This window comes from Mesoplodon densirostris, chromosome 6, assembly GCF_025265405.1.
Source record: "Mesoplodon densirostris isolate mMesDen1 chromosome 6, mMesDen1 primary haplotype, whole genome shotgun sequence".
NCBI classification, from domain to species: domain Eukaryota; kingdom Metazoa; phylum Chordata; class Mammalia; order Artiodactyla; family Ziphiidae; genus Mesoplodon; species Mesoplodon densirostris.
In genome coordinates this window covers 61,737,243-61,759,069 of record NC_082666.1, presented here as the reverse complement: position 1 = coordinate 61,759,069, position 21,827 = coordinate 61,737,243, and the positions used below count along the sequence as shown (strand labels likewise).

The 21,827-nt window shown below is 38.5% G+C and overlaps 1 protein-coding gene across 1 annotated transcript in view; it reads left to right on the top strand.

The window, feature by feature from the left end:
• Positions 1-17,098, top strand: part of CCDC171 (coiled-coil domain containing 171) — a 346,670-nt gene extending 329,572 nt beyond the window's left edge. The window contains exon 27 of the mRNA XM_060101112.1: positions 16,880-17,098. Coding sequence (XP_059957095.1) covers positions 16,880-17,098 — 219 coding nt within the window. The remainder of the gene's footprint in view (positions 1-16,879) is intronic.
• Positions 17,099-21,827: the final 4,729 nt, after the last annotated feature.

Genomic DNA, 21,827 nt, shown 5'->3' with positions numbered 1-21,827 from the left:
CCTCTGCCTTTTCATCTTGTCTGTCTTTCTGTGAATGTCATGTTTGTTTCACAGGCTTCAGAATCACAGTTCTTCTTGCTTCTGCTGTCTGCCCTCTGGTGGATGAGGCTATCTAAGAGGCTTGTGCAAGTTTCCTGATGGGAGGAACTGGTGGTGGGTAGAGCTGACTGTTGCTCTGGTGGGCAGAGCTCAGTAAAACTTTAATCTGCTTGACTGCTGATGGGTGGGGCTGGGTTCCTTCCCTGTTGGTTGTTTGGCCTGAGGCAACCCAACACTGGAGCCTACCTGGGCTCTTTGGTGGGGCTAATGGTGGACTCTGGGAGGGCTCACACCAAGGAGTACTTCCCAGAACTTCTGCTGCCAGTGTCCTTGTCCCCAAGGTGAGCCACAGCCACACAGCCCCCCCACCCCGCCTCTGCAGGAGACCCTCCAACACTAGCAGGTAGGTCTGGTTCAGTCTCCCCTGGCGACACTGCTCCTTCCCCTGGGCCCCGATGTGCACACTACTTTGTGTGTGTCCTCCAAGAGTGGAGTCTCTGTTTCCCCCAGTCCTGTTGAAGTCCTGCAATCAAATCCCACTAGCCTTCAAAGTCTGATTCTCTAGGAATTCCTCCTTCCGTTGCCGGACCCCCAGGTTGGGAAGCCTGACGTGGGGCTCAGAACCTTCACTCCAGTGCGTGGACTTCTGTGGTATAAGTGTTCTCCAGTTTGTGAGTCACCCACCCAGCAGTTATGGGATTTGACTTCACTGTGATTGCGCCCCTCCTACCGTCTCATTGTGGTTTCTCCTTTGTCTTTGGATGTGGGTTATCTTTTTTGGTGAGTTCCAGTGTCTTCCTGTTGATTGTCCAGCAGCTAGTTGTGATTCTGGTCTTCTTACAATAGGGAGAGAGAGCACGTCCTTCTACTCCGCCATCTTGGTTCAGGCCTAAAGGATCACTATATTGTTCATGAACAATTTTTATTCTTTACATCATCCTGAAATGAAACAATAATCAAAAAGAATACCTAATTATTCATTTACCATGCATTTATTACCTGCTATGTGCTATGTACTTTGCCAAGTTCTAAGGATGTTATAGTAAGAATAATAACAACAACAGCCAGTATTTATTGAATGCTTACTATGTGCCAGCCACTGTGCTGAGCACTTTATGTATGTTACTAATTTAATCCTAATTGTCCTGTCTAAGGTGGGTTATTATCTCCTCCTTTCAGAGGAAGAAACTACCAGTGTAGAGTCCAAGATTTGAACCTAGGCAGTGTGAACCCAAACTCCTCACTCTTAAGCATTGTATTATATTACACCCTTAATAGGATGAGGTAAGAGACCTTCTGTCGGGGATCTGAAGGTTTTTGTGAGAAGACAGACATATACATGAATACTTGTAATGAATTGTGATAAGTCATAATAAAGAAGTCCAAGTGAGAAGTGAGAATCACCTGTGTGAGGGTAGTAACAGTGGAGATGGAGAAGAATTAGGCTGCGGCCAGATATAGATGGAAACATTGACAGGATTTAATGAATAAAATGGATGCTGGGTGGTTTCCTAATTGCCCAGCAGTTCAGTTAGGATCTGTCCCTGCCTTGAGCTTCTAGTAAGAAGTGAGCAGTGTTCAAAACAACAAGTAAGCTTTTTTTTTTTTTTCTTTTTGCGGTATGCGGGCCTCTCACTGTTGTGGCCTCTCCCGTTGCGGAGCACAGGCTCCGGACGCGCAGGCCCAGCGGCCATGGCTCACGGGCCCAGCCGCTCCGCGGCATATGGGATCCTCCCAGACCGGGCCACGAACCCATATCCCCTGCATCGGCAGGCGGACTCTCAACCACTGCGCCACCAGGGAGGCCCAACAAGTAAGCATTTTATGTAGAGAAAGATTTCCTTCAATTTGAAGGCATGTCACAGAAACACTGCTACTTACAGACTTGACTCCAAAAGCTTTGAGAGTCATCTGATTCATATAGGATGGCAAAGTATACTTAAACTCTACTTTGCCTGGTGTAAAGTAGTGGTAAATCTCTACTAGCATTAGTTCATGGTGCTGGAGGCTAGAATTCCCATTCCTTTAATTAGATTTTCAGCTTTGATTACTGATAGGATACTTGGAATTGAAATTGTAACTCTATCTTGGTAATAGCTACAAGAATCTGAATTTGGATGTCAATAATGAAGGGTCCTATCATAAAGTGACTTTTTTTGGTGGGCTCTTCATCACATGGCTTAATAAATGCAGGAAACCAAAGGCGGTACAATTTATATTACTTTTCTTTTTCTTTACGTAACATTAAAAAAATAATTTTCAGATCTCCAGAGTGCAAATAAGTGAAAACGGATTATATGCTTATGTCTGAATGTATTGGGAGATGAGAGAAAATGTGTAAATTATTCAGAACATTTTTCAAAATAAGTATAAGAGTTTTTATTTCTTTGCCAAATGTATTTTCAAGTACAATGTATTTCATCTGAAAGGCTAAGTAGCATGACAAAAATTTATAGAAAAATTGTTGAGTTTGTCAAGAAAGTATATTTTTATGAGCAAAGGCTAAATTCCATACTCCTGAATTGTGCCTAGACCTTTCTGCTCTTACTTGTCAAATGCTTTTTCTATCCCAGGTCATCTTTATACAATCCTATTATTTGTGATATAGTGGAAAAACAGCCATAAATTGATTGCTAGTCGATATTAAGTTTTGATAACCTACAAATCATATCTTCCTCTCAGAAGGGCCTAAGGAACTGATTTGAAATTTAACTTTAGTCATCTAGAGGTCTGTTTTTGAGCAGCTTAGTGCATCACTGTAGTATTTCCTAGATTCCTGTCCAATTCAATAGATGGAATGACTAAACTGTAGTCATCCTAGTTATGAGCTCACGAGCAAGAAGAGAGTAGTTAACCATCTTGCTGTATGTGAGCAGTGCGAGGGCAGGCAGACATGGTGCACCTTGACCACCTATTATGAAGCTTTTTGCTGCCATGTCAAGTGAAAGCGAGCTAATTGGGTGAAGCTGTGGAGCATGTTAGGGGCCTGGTAGAGGGTTGCTGTCTGACAGCTGAATGTCAGCAAAAGCCAGTCAAGTGTAGCTGAGAGACAGAGACCTGTCACAAAGTTCCCGCAGACTGGAGCACAGTTAGGGAGCTGAAATATGGTTCCGTCTCACTTTCTCCCTCATTGAATCCAAGCACCTTAAAAGATTTTCCACTGTATGTGTCAACTCTTGTTCTCTAAGCTGTTTCCTGGAACTGTCCTGCATTCAAATGATTGAACAAAAGATGCTAATGTTTAGCAAAGTGAATGTAAATTCCCTCTTTTCCCCTTTTCTGCCCAAGCAGAAGACATTCAACTCAAAGGAAACTTTGAAGGTTTACATCAAACAATTAGATTGCCTCTAAAGTTAGCTGATAATAGAATCTTTTTCTCAAGAGAGTATAAAAATTGAAAATTAAAGAGGATAAGCAATGCATTTTTCTCTGATATAGAAAACCTAGCTCAAGAGAGCTAGGATTCTGGTCTGGGTGTCTTGTGAATGGACACTTGCCAAGGTAACTGTCCTCTTGTCTTTTTGTCCCAGGCTTCTTTCCTTCATTTTCAGAGCGGCCTAAGGTGAAATGCCGTGATGACACTCACCAGAAAGTTGGGAAAGATAAACACAGAAAGGAACAGTGAGGTTCCTTCTGAAACTTTGGACACTTTAGAAAGGAGAAATCAGAGAAAGTTAGAATTAAAGAATGAAAACTAAACTTTGTGAAGTAAAAATATTTTTCAGAGAGAGAAAAGTTTTATATCAAAACATGCCCTCCTGTTGGCTTTCTTTGGAATATGGATTAGAAGCAGTCCATTCGGTGAACAATAAGCAAACATACGGCGTGCCTGCGATGTGCCGGTCACTAGTCAAGCCACTGATAATACACAAACAAACAAACAAACTAGCCTATGCCTCCAAGGAAGGGACACTCCAAGGCAGCACTGACCACTAGGACTTACTGTGATGGTGGAGACATGGCTTTTGAGCACGTGGAGGGCAGCTAGTGTGACTGAGGAACTCTAATTTTTAATTTTACATTAAATCAAATTTTAATTAATTTAAAATTAAGCAATTACATGTGGCCAGTGGCTACTGTATTAAACACCACAAATTAAGCAAACAGCAGATTGTGACGCTGTGCTATTATAAAAGCAGTATGTGTGGGATGTTTCTATAATGCAAAGAAGGGGCACATAACCCAAATGTGGGGGGTTAGAAGGCAGGGGGAGTTTGAGGGCAAGGTGATACCTGAGGTGAGCTGTGAAAACTGTCAAAGCCTGACAAAGAAGTCTCCTTTTAAATAGAAAAAGCAGTGTGAAACAAAGTCTCTGAGATAGGAGAAGGCAGGGCTTTCTTCAGGATCAGTGTTTTGATTAGTACTGGGGGGCAAAGGTGGCTTATGAGAAATTGCCTTAATGTAATGGTAGTCACTGAGTACTCTACCAAGCAGGTTATCCCACAGGTCACAGAACAGGAGGTCTCACAGACGAAATTAGGATCCTCAGATCACATGGTTTCAATCTGTCGATAAAACACACAGTAAGAAGTGGAAGGTAGGGAGCCAGCAGGGAGACGGACCATACTCCCTGATGCCTTGCTTTTATGGTGTTCATATGACCTCTCTCTCGGCTACATTAGCCTTCTCCATTCTTTGTGAGGTTGTGAGGACCAGGGTGGAGGTTTGAGAAAGGGGGATTGGGTGACCGAAGGTGCCTGGGACCACTTATCCACACTTGCCTTGACAAATACTCCTGGTCAGTCATTGTAGCTTGCCACTTAGGTAGCTGGACAGCTCTGGGTTTATCTGCAGTTCTGGGGGCAGTTTGAGGATGACATTAGCCTAGAGGTGACCCATCTCTCCCTCTTTCCTTCCCTTTCTATCTGTAAGGAGCCTGTCCTACAGGGTACTAATTTACAATCTATTCCGATCGTGTGGATTCTGCCTCTGTCTGACACTACCGGCTGATTCGTTCTCTGTGCTTAACACTTATTATGAGTTAACATCTAGCCTATTTTTTCTCATCTTCAAGAGCAACTTTGAATATTCTCAAATAATAAGCATGTATACAATAACACAGACATGAAGTAGGAGATAGAGATAAGCCTGAAGGGATGACTTGTTTACAAAAATTAAAAGTGCATTTATAAGCTAGAGAAAGTGACAAGGCACTTAAATAACTGATGAAAAATTTTAGTAAAGAGCTTTGAAACCTATGTCAAAATCATTGTCTTGTGGATACCCTACCCTGAACCTGAGCTGCGTTTCAAAGTCAAGGCCCTTGTGAAAAAGTGGCGTGCAGGCTCTTCGGGAGTTAATGTGAGTGAGGGCTTTGGTGACAGTTGAAGGACTAGCAGAGGTTTTGTGGGCAGGTGCCCAGAGGTGGCGATGGAAATGGAGTGAACGGCCCAGTGCTTCTCCTCCGTGCAGGCCTAGGGACTGACATCTGGAAATAGATGCCTACAGGTGGAAGCTGAAAGAAATGTTTTATGACAGACAGTGTGAGACACTGGGTTCCAGTCAGAGTTGCCACAGTTTTCAGACGACAGAGAGGGAAGGGTGGGTGTAGGGCCAGTGCTGGGTAGAGATGTCACCCGTATGGCACTGTGAGCCCGTCTCCTAATATGTTGGAGGCAGAGCCTGATGGAGGGATTGCAGGCACCCAGCAACTCTTGACGGGGAGGTTGAGGTCATGTGTAAGCAGGTCAGGGAAGAACCAGGGGAATATGACTCATTACTGGGACCTTATTTGTGTCCATGGAACAATGTGTCTGGCAAACTCTCAGCACCATTGTGCATCAGAACATAACACTAGGAAAACAGCCGATGTGTGATTTTAGAGCATTGAGAAAATTGTAATTTAAGGAGAACTGGCTCAGGACACAGGTCGTTAAGGACAGAGTGAACTCTCTAAGGGCAGAGAATTTTTTTGGTGTGTACTTCACTGCTGTCCCAGTACCAAGAACAGTGTCTGACACTTTATAGGCACTTGTAGTTAAATCTTTGATTTTATTCTTTTAATAGATATCTATTAAAAGAATTAATGAATAGAGCTAATTTAGGATACTAATGGTGAGTATGGGTTTAGGTATGCCTTATGCCTTATGCAACCATGGGGAAAGTCTGTCATATGGAATTGGTCATGTAGGGAGCAGATTCTTGAGATACAACCTATAGCTATATTATTTTGGAATTTTGTGGTTGCTGCATTATTCTCACAATTCAATAAGATGTTCTCGCTAGAGATGGGTTCAGTTTGAGACTGCTGGAAATGGCCTGGTTCTATCAGAAGTAACATTCCTGTCTATCATGTAAAGGAAATGTCATTGCCAGCTAAGTGGTTTGTTTTGGAACATACTCCCCAGTGCTTGTTGTGATTTGAAGGCATTCCACACATGTGAACTCCAGGTCACGTGATTTGTCTTACTTCTGAAGTGCCCCTCTCTCACTGAAAAATAGAGAGGCCACATTCTTTCAACTGAATATAACCAGTCCCTCCAGAAAGGCCCAGCTGTGGCACTGGTCAGAGGGTCAACAGCCCTGGAGGATATAGGACTGATCCCTTGGGTGGTCAGTGGGGGAATCAAGACTGTTTGCAACATCTCGTGAAGAATTGCTGGGGATTCTAGGTGTGATATAGTGGAGTAATGAGGGAACGTGGTTTAAACCAGCAGTGGAAAGGAGGGGCATGGAAAAAATGGGTTTCAACTTTTAAAATGTGAATTTATTGCTAATTTTGTTGAAATATGTGACTGACACAATGTTAGTAAGATTTAGGAAAATCGTCTTTCATACACCTTTAAATTTTAGATGATTTTTCCTTCCTTCTGCCCCCTTTACCTGAGTGCATGCGTGGTCAGTAATTCCACTCAGAGAAAAACATGTTGCTAAAAGGTCAAAGTTTATAGCTTCCAGATTATTACTAATTTTTGACATTGGATAAAAAGAGCTTATAACTTTAAGAGGAAATTCTTCAGTAATGAAAAAGTGGTGAGCAAACTTTTGCCTAATAGTTCCCAGAGAGAGTGTGACATGTGTACATTTTGACCACAGAAGTTGTAGTTTGGCAGCTGGAATTGCTATTTGGAGTAAAATGAAGGCACACAAGTTGTTAAGTAGCCACTCTACATAAAGAGCTGCGTTTGTGCAGAGTAGAGGTACAAGTTATTTCATAGAATTATTTGTGTATGTGTAGACTTAATGTCAGATTGTGGATATGAGTTAGATAACTGAAAATGTTGAAATAACAGAGCGTTCTCAGCTAAATTAAAATCCGATTTTCAGAACTTGCAAAACACTTGGTTCAAAACCTCCCCTCTGAGACCTTTAACAAACCAATTACATTTCATTTTGACCACACAGTTCAGAGTCCTAACTATACTAAAATATGGGTTTCAGTGTATACAAAATTAGTCTTTTTTTAATGAAGGGTTTTTAGTTACAGAAGTAAGGCATGCTTGTTGTAGATAATTAGAAAATACAGAAGTTTAGGGAAAAAAATTCCTACAATGTCAGTACCTCACAAAAGTATCATATGTAATTTTGCACGTCTCCTTTTCACTCATATAGTCTTGCTTAGGGGTGGGCAAAGCACAGCCTGTGGACCAAATCTACTTGCCACCTGTTTTTGTATAGCCTGAGAACTAAGAACGGTTTTTACATTTTTAAATGTTTGAAAAATGAATGAAAAGAAGATTAATATCTCACGATGTGAAAAATATGTTAAATTCAAATTTCAGCATTCATAAATGCACTTTTATTGGAACATGGCCAGACTAATTCATTTACATATATTGTCTATAGTTGCTTTGGGGCTACAACAGCAGAGTTTAGTACTTGCAACAGAGAGCATATGGCTTGCAAAGCATAAAATATTTATCTGATCCTTTACAGAAAAAGGCTTCTGACTCCTGGTCAAGCTTAAGCATTTGTCCATGTTATCCAACCGTTTATAACTGTAAATTTTACAGCCATATAATACTCCATCAAGTGGCTATAGCTTACTTAAATGTACTTCTATTGTTGAGTATGGGATTATTTCCAGTTTTTGTCTGTTATTAATATTAGTAAACTAATCATAAATGGAATTGTTGGGTCAAATGGTATTAACTATTTCAAGACAGTTGCCAAGTTATAGTCCAAATGGTTCTATCAATTTATACAATCACTAACAATTTATGAATGCCTGTTTTATAATGCCTTCACTAACATTTAGTATCATAATCTTTTAAATTGAATTTTGATTGGCAATAAACATCTCATTTTCCTTTACAGTTTTGATTACTATTGGCGGTTACCATTTTTCCCATTTATTTGTTAATCAGCTGTATTTTGACCTCTCTGAACTGCCACTTCAGAGCCTTTGTTCATGATTCAGTAGTTTTAAAGATAAAAAACATGGAAAGAAAATTTTGGGCTTTCAAAGCTTTTTCCTCATAATGCATGCTCGAATTTATTCCCTTTTTCTAAAAATAATTAACAGTTTTCTTGTGATTCCCTTTCCAGAAAGAAAAAAAGATATGTGTATGCATGTATGTGTTTATACCTTTTTTTTTTTTTTTGGTCACTCCACACAGCTTATGGAATCTTAGTTCCCAGATCAGGGATCGAACCCAGGGCCCCTGCAGTGGAAGCGCGGAGTCCTAACCACTGGACTGCCAGGGAATTCCCTATACTTATTTTTTTTTTAATACAAATGGGTTCTTTCTCTTTATACACACACACACACACACACACACACACACAGAGTGTCTTGAACCTTCTTCTTTCACTTGGACATATTTCTACATCAGTACTTACATATTTACATCAGTTTTGAAAATTGTTATATGATATGGTTGTATCATACTTCACTTAAATAACACTCAGTTGATGGACCCTTTAGTTTCATTTATAAAATGTTTTCCTAAAAAAATGCTTCGATGAATACATCTGTATGCTCATCTTGGTGAGCTTTTGTGAGTGTAGCCATAGAAAAATGCCTAGCAGTAGAATTGCTGGATCAAGGCAGGTGCAACCTTCCTGAAAGATTGCACCAGCATACAGCCCTGCCTACGTGGTAGGAACTTGCCTGTTTCCCTCTCTTAGCAGTGGGTATCATCAGACATCTAAATTTTTGGCTATCTGATAGGTGAAAAGCAAGCTTTCATTGTCATGTTTTGTGTTGCATTTCTTTAATTATGAATGAGGTTTAGCTCTTTTTCATATGTTTATTGGTTATTGTATTTCTGTGTCCTCCACCAAATAGCCAATATATATCTGAGGCGGAGGCTGTCAGTGGCTTCCTGATCTCTTTTCTCTTTTCTTTGTAACAAAACCTCTATTACCCAGGCCATTCAGGGAGGGAAAAAGCTACATATTTCAGACTCCCCTGAAACTAAGTTAGCCATATGACTAAGTTCTGGCCAATGGGGTGTAAACAGAAATATTCTGATTTTAGGAAGTGTTTTCAAATGTAAGTGATACCTCCTCCTTTACTCCATCCTTCTTTCTTCTGGCTAGAATGCAGATATAATGGACCCTGAGGTGGAAGCTACATACTGAGGCTGTGGAGCCCAAGATAGAAGCAGTCTGGATTCCTGGTAGATTCATATAGCCATATCAGAGAGAAATAAACTTCTATCTTATTAAAGCCACCAACATTTTGAGTTTTCTGTTACAGCTGAACCCAATATTAATAAATACACTATCCCAAGCCTATTTTCCAGTTAGGTTCTTCTTTTTCTTGATTTGCATGAGCCTTTTGTGAATTAAGAAAGTCACTCTATGGCTATCATGTGTGTTGCGCATATTTTTATCAGCTTGTCATTTCAGTTTTGCAATGGCATTTTTCTGTATAGTGTGCTTAAGTTTTTATTTATTCAGTTTTGTCCCTTTCTGTATACTTGAGTTTATGGATATATTTACATTTCAAATTCTCTCTGTGTTTGTTTGAAAATATACATTCTTAAGATACAGGGGGAACATGGTCTCTTTTGCATTTTCTGGCCATTTCTGGCATTCTCTACTGTCAGGTATACCAGAATTGTCAGGAAAGGAGCAGACTGGGAGCACAGGGGTGTGAACGAAAGTAGGAAAAGAAAGAACAAAAGCCATCTGGGAAAATTCTTTGACTCTTTTTTCCAACCTCAATCATGTCAGGAAATCTAAACATCTAAGAGAAGAAAATGGGAATTGTTATCTTGTCAGGCATAAGACACCTTTAAAGTAATTTAAAAATAAAGTTTAAATGTTCTAGTGTAATTTAAAACTTCAGTGCTGAGTTTTATCTCTGAATATAACAACACATAAGCTTCTTTGGTGAAAGGGCTAGAACTTTTATTTTATGTAAATGTCATAAAATCTATTTATTTACTCCACTACCATGGACATTCAAATGGACTATGAGAAAATATATTTACCAAAAATATAAACATCTACTTTTAATCTCTAGTACAATGTGTGTGCTTTTATTTTCCAGTTTCACAGAGATTTGTTGAGCCCTTACTGTCTTTATGAAGCAGCTCTGGATATAAATAAGCCTGAGACCATGTCTTCCTTGGGTGGCATGATGAGGTAGTGGCCAAGCATAAGGGGAGAAGAATCATGGATCAAGAATCATGTCCCTTTTCACCACTGACCAAGCGTCTGTGCAACGTGCAGTAGTTTTTTCCGCCTTGTGAGCCCTAGTTCTTCGACTGTGAGATGGGGTAATAGTAATACCTTCTCATTGAGTGGCTTTGAGAATTGAGATAATGCCTATAAAGCTAAACCTAGCACAGTACCTGACATATATGTTCACACGTTAGCTATAATTAAAAATTTGGAATTTATTATCACTTGAGAAGAGTAGAAAGAGAGGTGAAGGGGAGCTACTGTATGTTATGCATTTTTATGTATATTATTTCATTTAATTCTTATAACAACTCCATGAGGGATGTTTCTTCTTATGCTATGGATAGGATGCAGGCTCACACAGGTTAAGTAACATGTCTAAGATCACATAGTGAATACATGGCAGACTCAAGTTTGGAACCCGAGGCCTCTTCAGTTTCAAAGCCCATATTCTTTCCACTATACTGTGCTACTTTTAATTGCGACATAATGTGTATATACATGAAATAACCAAATATCAAACCAAAACCATGAAGTAATAACATGAGTGGTTTCATTCATTCATCAGTTAGAAATCTTATTTCCAGATACTCTGCTAAGTGCTAGCAATACAAAATCATGATTCCATTACACTAGGTGCTCTTGTTTTCTGGGGAGATAAAAGTATACAAATAAGTGAAAATGGAAAAATAAATATTCATAAAGGAATGCCAACGTGTGATTGAATATAGCAGCTAACTGTAGTTGGGGAAGGGTGGGGCAAGGATCTAGAAAGGCCTTACAAGGAGGGGAACCTTGACAGAGTCTGAAAGGTGGAGAAGGCATTTACCCCACATAGGGTAGAAGTGTATCCCAGACAGTGGACAGACCGGAGGCAGGTGTGAACTATGGAACATCATATTTCCTGACTCACAAGTTCCATGTAACCGGATTACAGAGTACAAGTGAGGAAATGCTAGATGAGGCTGGACAAGGAAGTAAAGTGCTTGTGAACCAGGCTGCACACAGCTGCAGTGTCACATGGCAAAGGGCATGCCTATAAGGAAGCCTGAAGAATCGAAGCCATAATTCAAGTAATCTACCACATTAACCATGTTGTTGAGGCTGAAACTGAAGCAGTCTGTCTTAAGAGCTTTGGCTCTTGAACCAGTGCTGAATGTCTGCTTGAGGACTAAATTGTTGTGGTGTGAATCAAGTTGATAATTAATGTCTTCTACCTCTCTTTTCTGATTTGTTTCTACCTCCATATTGCCCTTCCTTCTTGATCTCTAGGTACCCAGACCTCTCAGGTTGTTTTCTTCTATCTGGAGACTCCTTTACACTGCTCTGCTGACTGACTCACATATCCCCACCTAGGCTATCTTCTTGTCACTGAGCTAAAGAGCCAAACTGGTCTGTACTAAGATTTAATAACTTACGGAGAGGAATGCATAAAATATTTCTGCGGCTTTGGCATTGGTAACTAAAAGTTAGAATTGATAATTACAAGGAATAAATATTTAATGATGTGGTAGCAGGTGTATATATGTATATGTATATATATATACACACATATATATGCATATTAGCAAGTATATGTGTGTAGATATATTTATCAGGTACATGTATATGTGTGTGTGGATGGATGGAGAGATAGTTAGACAGACAGACATATCTCAGGTACATAACTGAGCATTCCTCAAGAGAAGACTGTATATGTAATTATTGTCAACTCGGTTTGTCTGCGTAAACTGCAGCATCCTATGAGGCCAGCACAGCAGAACTGGAAAACAGACAGGTAAAATTTGGTTAACTAACTTGAAGTATTCTGTGTTCTGAGTACTAAGACTCTAGTGGTAAGAACATATTAGGAGCTAAAGTAGAAATGGCGAGGGAGCTTCATTGTAAGGCCCTCTGTGGATACTTTGATTCCTTCATCAGTTTACGTAGAGCTGCACACTCTACTTAAAATCAGTCAATAATTTACAGGGCTTAAAACATCATCATGGAGGTCGAAGTAATGAAAAATGTATCAGAATTTAATTGCATATAGCCACATCATCTAAACTGTGGCTAATTTTATCATCTCTTTGGCTTTTTTTAAGAACCATGTGCAGTATGTATTCCTTCCCCTTAAGAACGGCCCATCCATATCCCCTCAAAATCTTAAGAATTATGTTTGGGAACTCTGATTTCTGGGTTAAATTATTCACAAAAGTTAGGTGTTAACCTTATATCATATGTCATCATGGGTTGGAATCATGGTGGACCTGTAGAACTTCAGAGCTGGAAAGAGTCTAGCTCCTCATTTTATAGGCAAGGGAAGTGAGAACTAGGAAGACTAATTCACTTGCCTAAATGACCCAGCTAGATTATAGCAGAACTGGGAGGGAAAAATATAGTCTTCTGATCTCCAGTCTAATACTCTTTCCATCATACTATGTGACTGGCATAATCTCCCTGCAATACTATTCAGGCTTACTAAATCGCATCACTCCTCATTTTTTATAATACTAGATTCTAGAAGACTTAACTTGATCATAAATGCTACACAGGAGACAAATGGCTTAGTGTCATTGTTTCAGAAGCCTTGGTCTGCAAAGTGGCTTTGATTTATAGATAGTTTATTGAGTCATTATCTTATTATTACACTAATGCTTTATTTTTGTTGTTGAAAAAAAAACCCTTAGAAAATGAAGATATTAAAGTCTTGAAAAATGGTTAATGGACATGTCTAATTACTGTATTTCATAAGATTTCTAAAATGCAGAAATTTAGTAGGCACATTTTGTATTGTGAATATATATTTAGCTGATGGACTGTAACAGTTCAAATAGAATCATTTACAGCTTATTGAGTAAATAAAAGTGCCTCCATAAAGATTCACATGACACCTAGCTTTTATTTAAGGTAACTAATTTCTTTTTTAAAAATTGCTTAAATTTGGATTTACATGAGAGACTACCAGAACACCTCAGCAGTTCAGAAAGTAGCTTAAATGAGCACAGATTAAAATATAACATCAGATGGTGAATATTCACTTTTTAAAAAATAAATTTATTTATTTTATTTATTTATTTTTGGCTGTGTTGGGTCTTCGTTGCTGCGCGTGGGCTTTCTGTAGTTGTGGCGAGCGGGGGCTACTCTTTGTTGCGGTGCGCGGGCTTCAGTAGTTGTAGCTTGCAGGCTCTGGAGCACAGGCTCAGTAGTTGTGGCGCACGGGCTTAGTTCCTCCGTGGCATGTGGGATCTTCCGGAACCAGGGCTTGAACCCGTGTTCCCTGCGTTGGCAGGTGGATTCTTAACCACTGTGCTACGAGGGAAACCCTGAATATTAACTTTTAATGGTCTCTAATAAAAAGTTATTTAACTCTCTTTTACTCTCTGTGTTATATTAAAAGTGTTATGATAGGGCTTCCCTGGTGGTGCAGTGGTTGAGAGTCCGCCTGCCGATGCAGGGGACACGGATTCGTGCCCCGGTCCAGGAAGATCCCACATGCCGCGGAGTGGCTGGGCCCCTGAGCCATGGCCGCTGAGCCTGCGCGTCCGGAGCCTGTGCTCTGCAATGGGAGAGGCTACAATAGTGAGAGGCCCACGTACCGCAAAAAAAGAAGTGTTATGATATATTTCTGAATATTATTTGTAACAAGAAAAATAGTTCATATTTACTTGTTATTTTAACATCCTATTTTCAAATCAAGATTTCACCAGAATTTTTGCTTGTTTGTTTTTAAGCTATTAAGTGACTTAAAATCAAATTTTATCCTATTTCATGAAAAAGATTATTTTCTAGCAGTGTATGAAGTGTAGCAAATGACCTCAGTAACAGAAAAATAATTGTTTTCATTTACACAAAAGTAAGTCTGTTTACTTGATGGAAGGCCTATCTTTTGAGGGGTGAAAGTCTTGAAAGAAATCTCTTTTTTAAGGTTATTTCCCATGTTTAGGACATAAGGTCAGAAGACAGTATGCAAAAAGTGAGACTCTGACTTGAAATACTAGAGAAATACTCAATACCCCATTTCAAGGTTATTTAGTCAGAAATGTTATATTAGATTTTAAAAAATGCTTTCAGACAACATGGTGGGAAATAGGCATTTGAAAAAGTAAGATCAGAAAAGGCAAAAGAGGGGCCCCTTTGTAGAGTTCCAAGATCCACTGAATGTATTAAGGGGAGATGGGCAGTTGGAGACCTCCCTGAAGGATGTGTAACAAGTTAGGTTGATGGACTCATAAGAAAAGAAAAGGAAACTTCAAGTACAGAATATAGATTTGAGTAAAATATATATCCATCTATCTAACACTGCAAAACAGGCATGGTTGGTCAGTTTGGCACAGTTGCCTTTCTCTAGTCTAAAGCATCAAGAAGAAAATACTCGCAGAGAGTAGGTGACCTTCCTTGGTCTGATTCTGCACACTCCTCTCTTTTCATATATAGTTTTTTTAGACCAGAATTTGAAGTATTTATAAAGATGTAACAACAAAATTTTGAAGGCTGCCTGACAATATTTTTTATCGTAATAAATAGTATGATTGCCCCACCATCTCCTGCTCTTCCATTATTCCTCTCACCCCTAAGTCTGGCAGAATCAGTTAGTAGATGGCATTGTAGTCTTTACAGCAGCAAAATCAATCAAGTAATAACACTTCCAATTCAGATACGCGGCTAAAAAAAAATCACCAGAGATGGTTCTAGCAGCAGGAAAAGTGCAGGAATCTATACCTCGAGCCGCTGACGTAATGAGATGCCTCTGTTCTGGTTCTGGACTGATATGCTTAGGCCCAGCATTAAGGTTCTGCAAGTGAAACCTCATCCGTGCTTCTAATCAGGGTCAACACAAGACCTTAGGAGTTCTTTTCCTTCTGCAAGGATAAGCTAAATCCTCTCCTTCTTCATAAAGCCATTCAAGTGGTCATTTTAGGTGAGTTTTTTTTTTTTTTTTAACTTCCAGCAGAACAAGAGATGATTTCCGTCAGCTGTAGGCTTGCAGTGGAAGTATCAAGAAATCAAAAGAACGGAGATCAAAGAAAATTGCTGAACTAGGTGTTAGATGCAGCCATTGATTTTTCTCCAGTTGTAGTTTAAAAAAAATCCACAAAAATGGTAACACATACAACAGTTGAATTTCTAATACGTTCCTAAAGCCAGAGATAGCTTCCTTCTTGTTTTCACATGTAGAAACTGTTTTGTGTAACATGACATAATAAAGCAGATCCTTAGAGTTCACGCTATTTTGTTGTCAAAACCATAAGAGAATCTACCAAAAAGATGTTTGTGTGTTTTTTAAAAAAAACTCTGCAGTATAAAAAGTGGTTTATAGTGGATACACTTATGACTACACTTATCTCAGCAACATTTATTTGCTGGGAATGTGGAAAACCCTGATATACAATTGATTACTATTTTCCTACTATCTATAAAAGCCATAAAATAACACCTATCTGCTTTACTGGTAAAATTTCATTTATGTTAAAGGCTAACTACTGTTTACTGGTACTACATAAGGCTTAAATTATAGCTTCAACAAAATATTCTGTTTTTAAGTACTTAATGAGTGTGTGGGTTTCTTAAGTTTGATTTCCAGTAGTTTCTGGGTAACTGTAATGTTTTAAAATATGTGACAAATTGTTTTCATGTTGCACTCCCATATTTTGATATATGATTTCCAAATACTCGTAACAGAAACAGTCTTTATTAAAACAGAGTGGCAGTATTATTAAAGGTAAAGACAAAAAGTTCATCTCACTGGCATTTTATATGTTGGTGTGCTGTTTTCTATAAGGCACTAGGATTAACTTGTTTTTCTTTGTACTATGTTGTTCAATTAGATAAGTCCCCCGGCTGATAACTTAAAAAACATAAATATCCATAGTTCATTTTCTAAGCAGTCTAATCTCCCAATTATATAGCATATATTATATAGCATAATGAGAAAACATTATTAGCATTGGTTTCTGTAATTTGCCAGCGGATGGAAGCAGAGGTAAAAATGCCTGATTGCACTGACCCTTTGATTCAATAACTTGATAAAAGTTTTATACCAAGTTTTAATGTCTAGGCAAACACCTGATGTCCTGACAAGTTTATGATATAGAACAAATGAGGTTCAATCACAACTTGGAAAATAATTTCATATTTATGTATTATCATATAGATTATTTAAGTGACAATTTCCACCCCATTCCATATTACAGTGATTCTTAGTCCACTTCTCTGTTTATGGTATCAGAGTCTGTTTAAGAGTCTTCAATTCTATGTTTATTATTCTTTTCTTTTTATATCATAGACAGGATCACAAGACCGTTCAAATCTCTCCATTCCTTCAAGAGCTGCTCTTCCTGCTGACACAGTTTATGTTGGGAATTTTTTGCTGTTGAAAGCTGAACCTGACACAACTTACACTTCCTTAAAGGAGACACTTATAAATCCTGCGCCCGTGTCGTCATCTCAGTCCTCTCCAGTGATGTCTGCTACTGCCAAGAGACCAGCTCAGATTGGATTATGACTTTATGAAATAAAAAGGATGCAGGAAGAGTTAACAGTACAATTAAAATTGTTTTGAAGGGGGATTTTCTTATCAGTTGAATTTTGTTTCAGCACAAGTGGCCGTGGGTTTTTAAAAATTGTGTGATACCTTGATGTGTGCAGGTATCTATGTCTCCTTGAATAATGAAATAACCAACTTCTTTTCCCTCTAAGTTTTATTTATTACCACAGTTGCTCATTTTTATGTAACATATTTTTAAATGTTAAAGAATGACACATTTTGGGTAATTTCCTTCAGACTTAAAAAAATCAATAAGCCATTTTAGTCTCTATCTATCAAAGTTGTTTCATACTTGTCTATTTTAAAGCAGGACTGCAATACTTTAATAGGATTGAGAGAGCTATTTGAAATGTATGCCAATGATTCCTGTCATTTCATGGCAGCCCTGCCATGGTTCACTGAGCCCCCTCTTCTCTCTTGTCAGCTCAACTGAAGACAAGCATTTAGTTGCAAACTTTAAGCAGGTTGTGCAAAACAGAAATGATGTGACTGCTTCTCCTCCTGCACAATAATGTCACTCCTGGTCAATGTGAGAAGGTCAGGTTGCTCCTTGTAAAGCTACATGATACCACTTGCCCATTTGAACAAGTTAAGTTAACTGCTGAATCTGGTCCCTGCAGGCACTGAAAACTCATCCTTTTATCAAGCCTGCATTTGATAAGAAAGTAGTGCTGTTGTGCTGGGAAGATGTCTGTGGTGTGTTTAGGCACTTTTTAAGGACAGTTCCCACACCAGTACAGCAGGTAATATATTTTGTATAAGCTGAAAAACTTCAAGGTAATGGCTGTTTTGACCTTCAAAATAGACTCCTTTTTTGTTTGTGTTGTTGGTAGGACCCAAGAGTGACGCCCATCTTTGATGCTGACAGAATTTAAAACAAGGCCATTGCCCTGCATTTTCTGCCTTGTAGCACACAAAAGTAAAATTGTATGTCAGGCCGAGATGTCGGGGAGCTGACAAGATGCCCCAGTGACATTTCAGCTAGAAAGAGCAAGTGTCTTGCAACCAAGTGGTCAAATATCAAATAATAGGTCAAGCAGGAAGGAGCTGAGTTCTAACCACAAAGAGGTTTCTGGTAACTTACTTGACAAGCTTTTGGGTGCTTTGTGGCTTGACAAAGTGATGTCCTTTTGGGTATCGCTAGGCAGACTGTTCTTTATTGCCTTCAGAAGATCAGACATTGACATTGATTAAACTCTTTAACCCTTAAAGGTTAAATCCTTGCAGTTTGCATCATGGTAAGTGAAGAACAAAAGGATATTTGTAATATGTATTTGTTTTTGTCTTAATCGTTTAACTCCCCAGTGATATTAACTTCTGATGTGAATGGTGCTTCTTGACAAAGAATTTTAATACAAAATCCATATTTTGTATTACTTTTCATTTTTGAGTTCTTCATTATGGATGCATTAGAGAATAACAGTAGGTACGATGGAATCTGTATTGTTGTAACTTTACAGTTACATTTGATTCAAATATACCCAACTTCTGAGAATATTTTTTATTGGACTTGGTAAATAAAATTAGTGTACTGTCTATATATTAGCCAAATCAACCAAGTGACTTATACCATCTGAGATAACACAGCACTATTACTGTCATACTGTGTAGCACAATACTATTTCTGATAGTATGGGACAATATAATAGGCTTTATATAAATCTCTTGAAAGCTGTTTCTGTGAAGTAAAATGAAGCTTTAACCAAATTTCTCTACTTCTTTCCTTGGAGTTCTTTTTATTAACCATTCTGTGTTTTGAATATTAAAGAATATGCCCTGTGTAATATAATATGACATGTATGAAATTCAACTTGAAAATTTATTGTAACACAGAAAATGCTATTGTTTTTATATGGATCACAGAATAATTCCTGCACATTTCAAAATACTTTCCTCTGCCGTTCCATACGGTGATTAAGATATTGCCCATATAGAAATCAAATACAGTTTTTTAGTTCATGTGACATCATTGAGCCTCCACTTCTCACACTGCAGAAAAACAGTGTTACTTTACATCACTTATATGTCTGGTTTGTGTGTGTATGTTTGTGTTAAATCTGTTTTCAGATCCTAGTAATTTAAGAGGAAGGAGCACCTTTGTAAACTTTGCCTTGGACAGACCTTGGTCTTCTTGCCTTAATTTTACAATCTGTTGATGGGATAACACCAGAAATAAATGTATATGTCTCTCCATATATGGGAGTATCTGATTCTACAGATAATTTTTATACAATAAATTCTGAACTATAAATTCAAAAAGATTATTAAATCAAATCAAAGCATGTCACATTTATAACCAACTAGATGCTAAAGGCCATAGAGACTGAAGGATGAGCCTTTTGAGTGATCATTTGTACTCACTACCAAATATAGTAATTTTTATACTGTATGCTTTTTTTCCCCAGAAGTCAGACCCAGCAGGAGGAGAAGATTTAATGACACATCCTATGGAGATCTGAGAAACTCTAGACTGCTTCTGAGCTCCTCAGTGACCAGTTGCTGCATATTTGAGATCTGTGTTGTGTTGACAAGGACGGTTGCTCTATCAGCTTCTTTACTTCCTTAAGAATGATGTATAAAGTAGACTTTTCTCAGGAGAACGACTTCAAATACTTTTGGAGGGGAAAGGAAGTTTTACTTTACACCTTAGTATGTAGATTTTCTTAACCTTTTGTGATCTAAAAAATACTTGTATTATCCATCACTATCAAAGGGATTCTTAAAGTTATTGTTTTGACACCTAAGTCATACTTATTGAGGCTTTGCCAGCATTTTTAACATAAACATTTTAGGCTGACATACTGCAAATGCAGAGAGGTGTAGGAAATTGGGAGAATTGCCAATTCAATGATAATTTAATGACATAGGTAAATAACCCCTTAAATAGTAGAATGATAACTTTAATTTACCGAATGTCTGACTCTTATTATACTTGGCAACACTACTTATTTCACATTTATAATATATGCTGTTATCAAGCGTTCAATGAGAGCATTACTATTTTCATGTTACTTTATTTACCAGTTATATCTGAATTTATTCTATAGACAATACTGAACAATGGTAAATCGATCTTATTTTACTATGCACTTTTTATAGACAAGTTTTCTCATGTAAAAGGTAGAAAGTAACATATTTACTGAGCAGCTATTCTATGCCAGCTATTATAGCAAAACCCTAATGTTCTCACAATGAACCTCTTAGGTATTTCCATCACCATCTTATAGATGAATAACTGAGCATCTAAAATGTTAAGCATTTGACTACCTAAGATCACACAGAACCTAGTAATTAGTAAAGCCCAGAGCTATAACTCCGAAGCCCACATTATTTCCACTTTACTAGGCCTGTCTTCCACAAATAATTAGCAGTTTTAAAAGAGGACAAATTAAAAAAATTTTTTCCTGTCTAGTTAGCGATAATTTTTTTTTTTTTTTTGTGGTGCGCGGGCCTCTCACTGGTGTGGCCTCTCCCGTTGTGGAGCACAGGCTGCGGACGCGCAGGCTCAGCGGCCATGGCTCACGGGCCCAGCCGCTCCGTGGCATGTGGGATCTTCCCGGACGGGGGCAAGAACCCGTGTCCCCTGCATCGGCAGGCGGACTCTCAACCACTGCGCCACTAGGGAAGCCCAGGGATAATTTTTTCTTTTCAGTATTACAGGTGATTTTTATTTTCTTCATTTTTGCAATCTATAGCTTTCACATTTTCATCAATGAACACATATATTTTAATAATGAAAGAAAAAAACTTTTAAAACCTTACATCTTTGCAGCACCGACTCGTGTTAAGCTAATCCTCCCAGGTAACACATAAGGGTTTTTTTGTTTGTTTTAATAGATCTTTATTGGAGTATCATTGCTTCACAATACTGTGTTAGTTTCTGTTGCACAACAAAGTGAATCAGCCATATGCATACATATGTCCCCATATCCCCTCCCTCTTGAGCCTCCCTCCCTCCCTCCCTATCCCACCCCTCTAGGTCATCACAAAGCACCGAGCTGATCTCCCTGTGCTGTGCAGCTGCTTCCCACTAGCTATTTTACATTCAATAGTGTATATATGTCAATGCTACTCTCACTTCGCTCCAGCTTCCCCCTCCCCACCCCCTGTGTCCTCAAGTCCATTCTCTATGTCTACATCTTTATTCCTGCCCTGCCACTAGGTTCATCAGTACCACTTTATTTTTTTTTTGTAGATTCCATATATATGCGTTAGCATACGGTATTTGTTTTTCTCTTTCTGACTTACTTCACTCTGTATGACAGACTCTAGGTCCATCCACCTCACTACAAATAACACCATACACAAAAATAAAGTCCAAATGGATTACAGACCTAAACGTAAGGCCAGACACTATAAAACTCTTAGAGGAAAACATAGAAAAAACACTCTTTGACATAAACCACAGCAAGATCTTTTTTGACCCACCTCCTAGAGTAATGAAAATAAAAATAAAGATAAACAAATGGGACATAATTAAACTTAAAAGCTTTTGCACAGCAAAGGAATAATTTTCAGAAGTGTGTTTTAGTTTGAAATCTGGATCACTTATCCAGTGATTAGACAAAACAAAATAAAACACATCCGTCTATCTGTATGACAAGTAATGGGAAGAATCGTGATGTATGTCCCTACCTTTCAAAGGAACCAGCCCCCTTTATTATGTTGCCCAGTGTCTCTAGCTTGG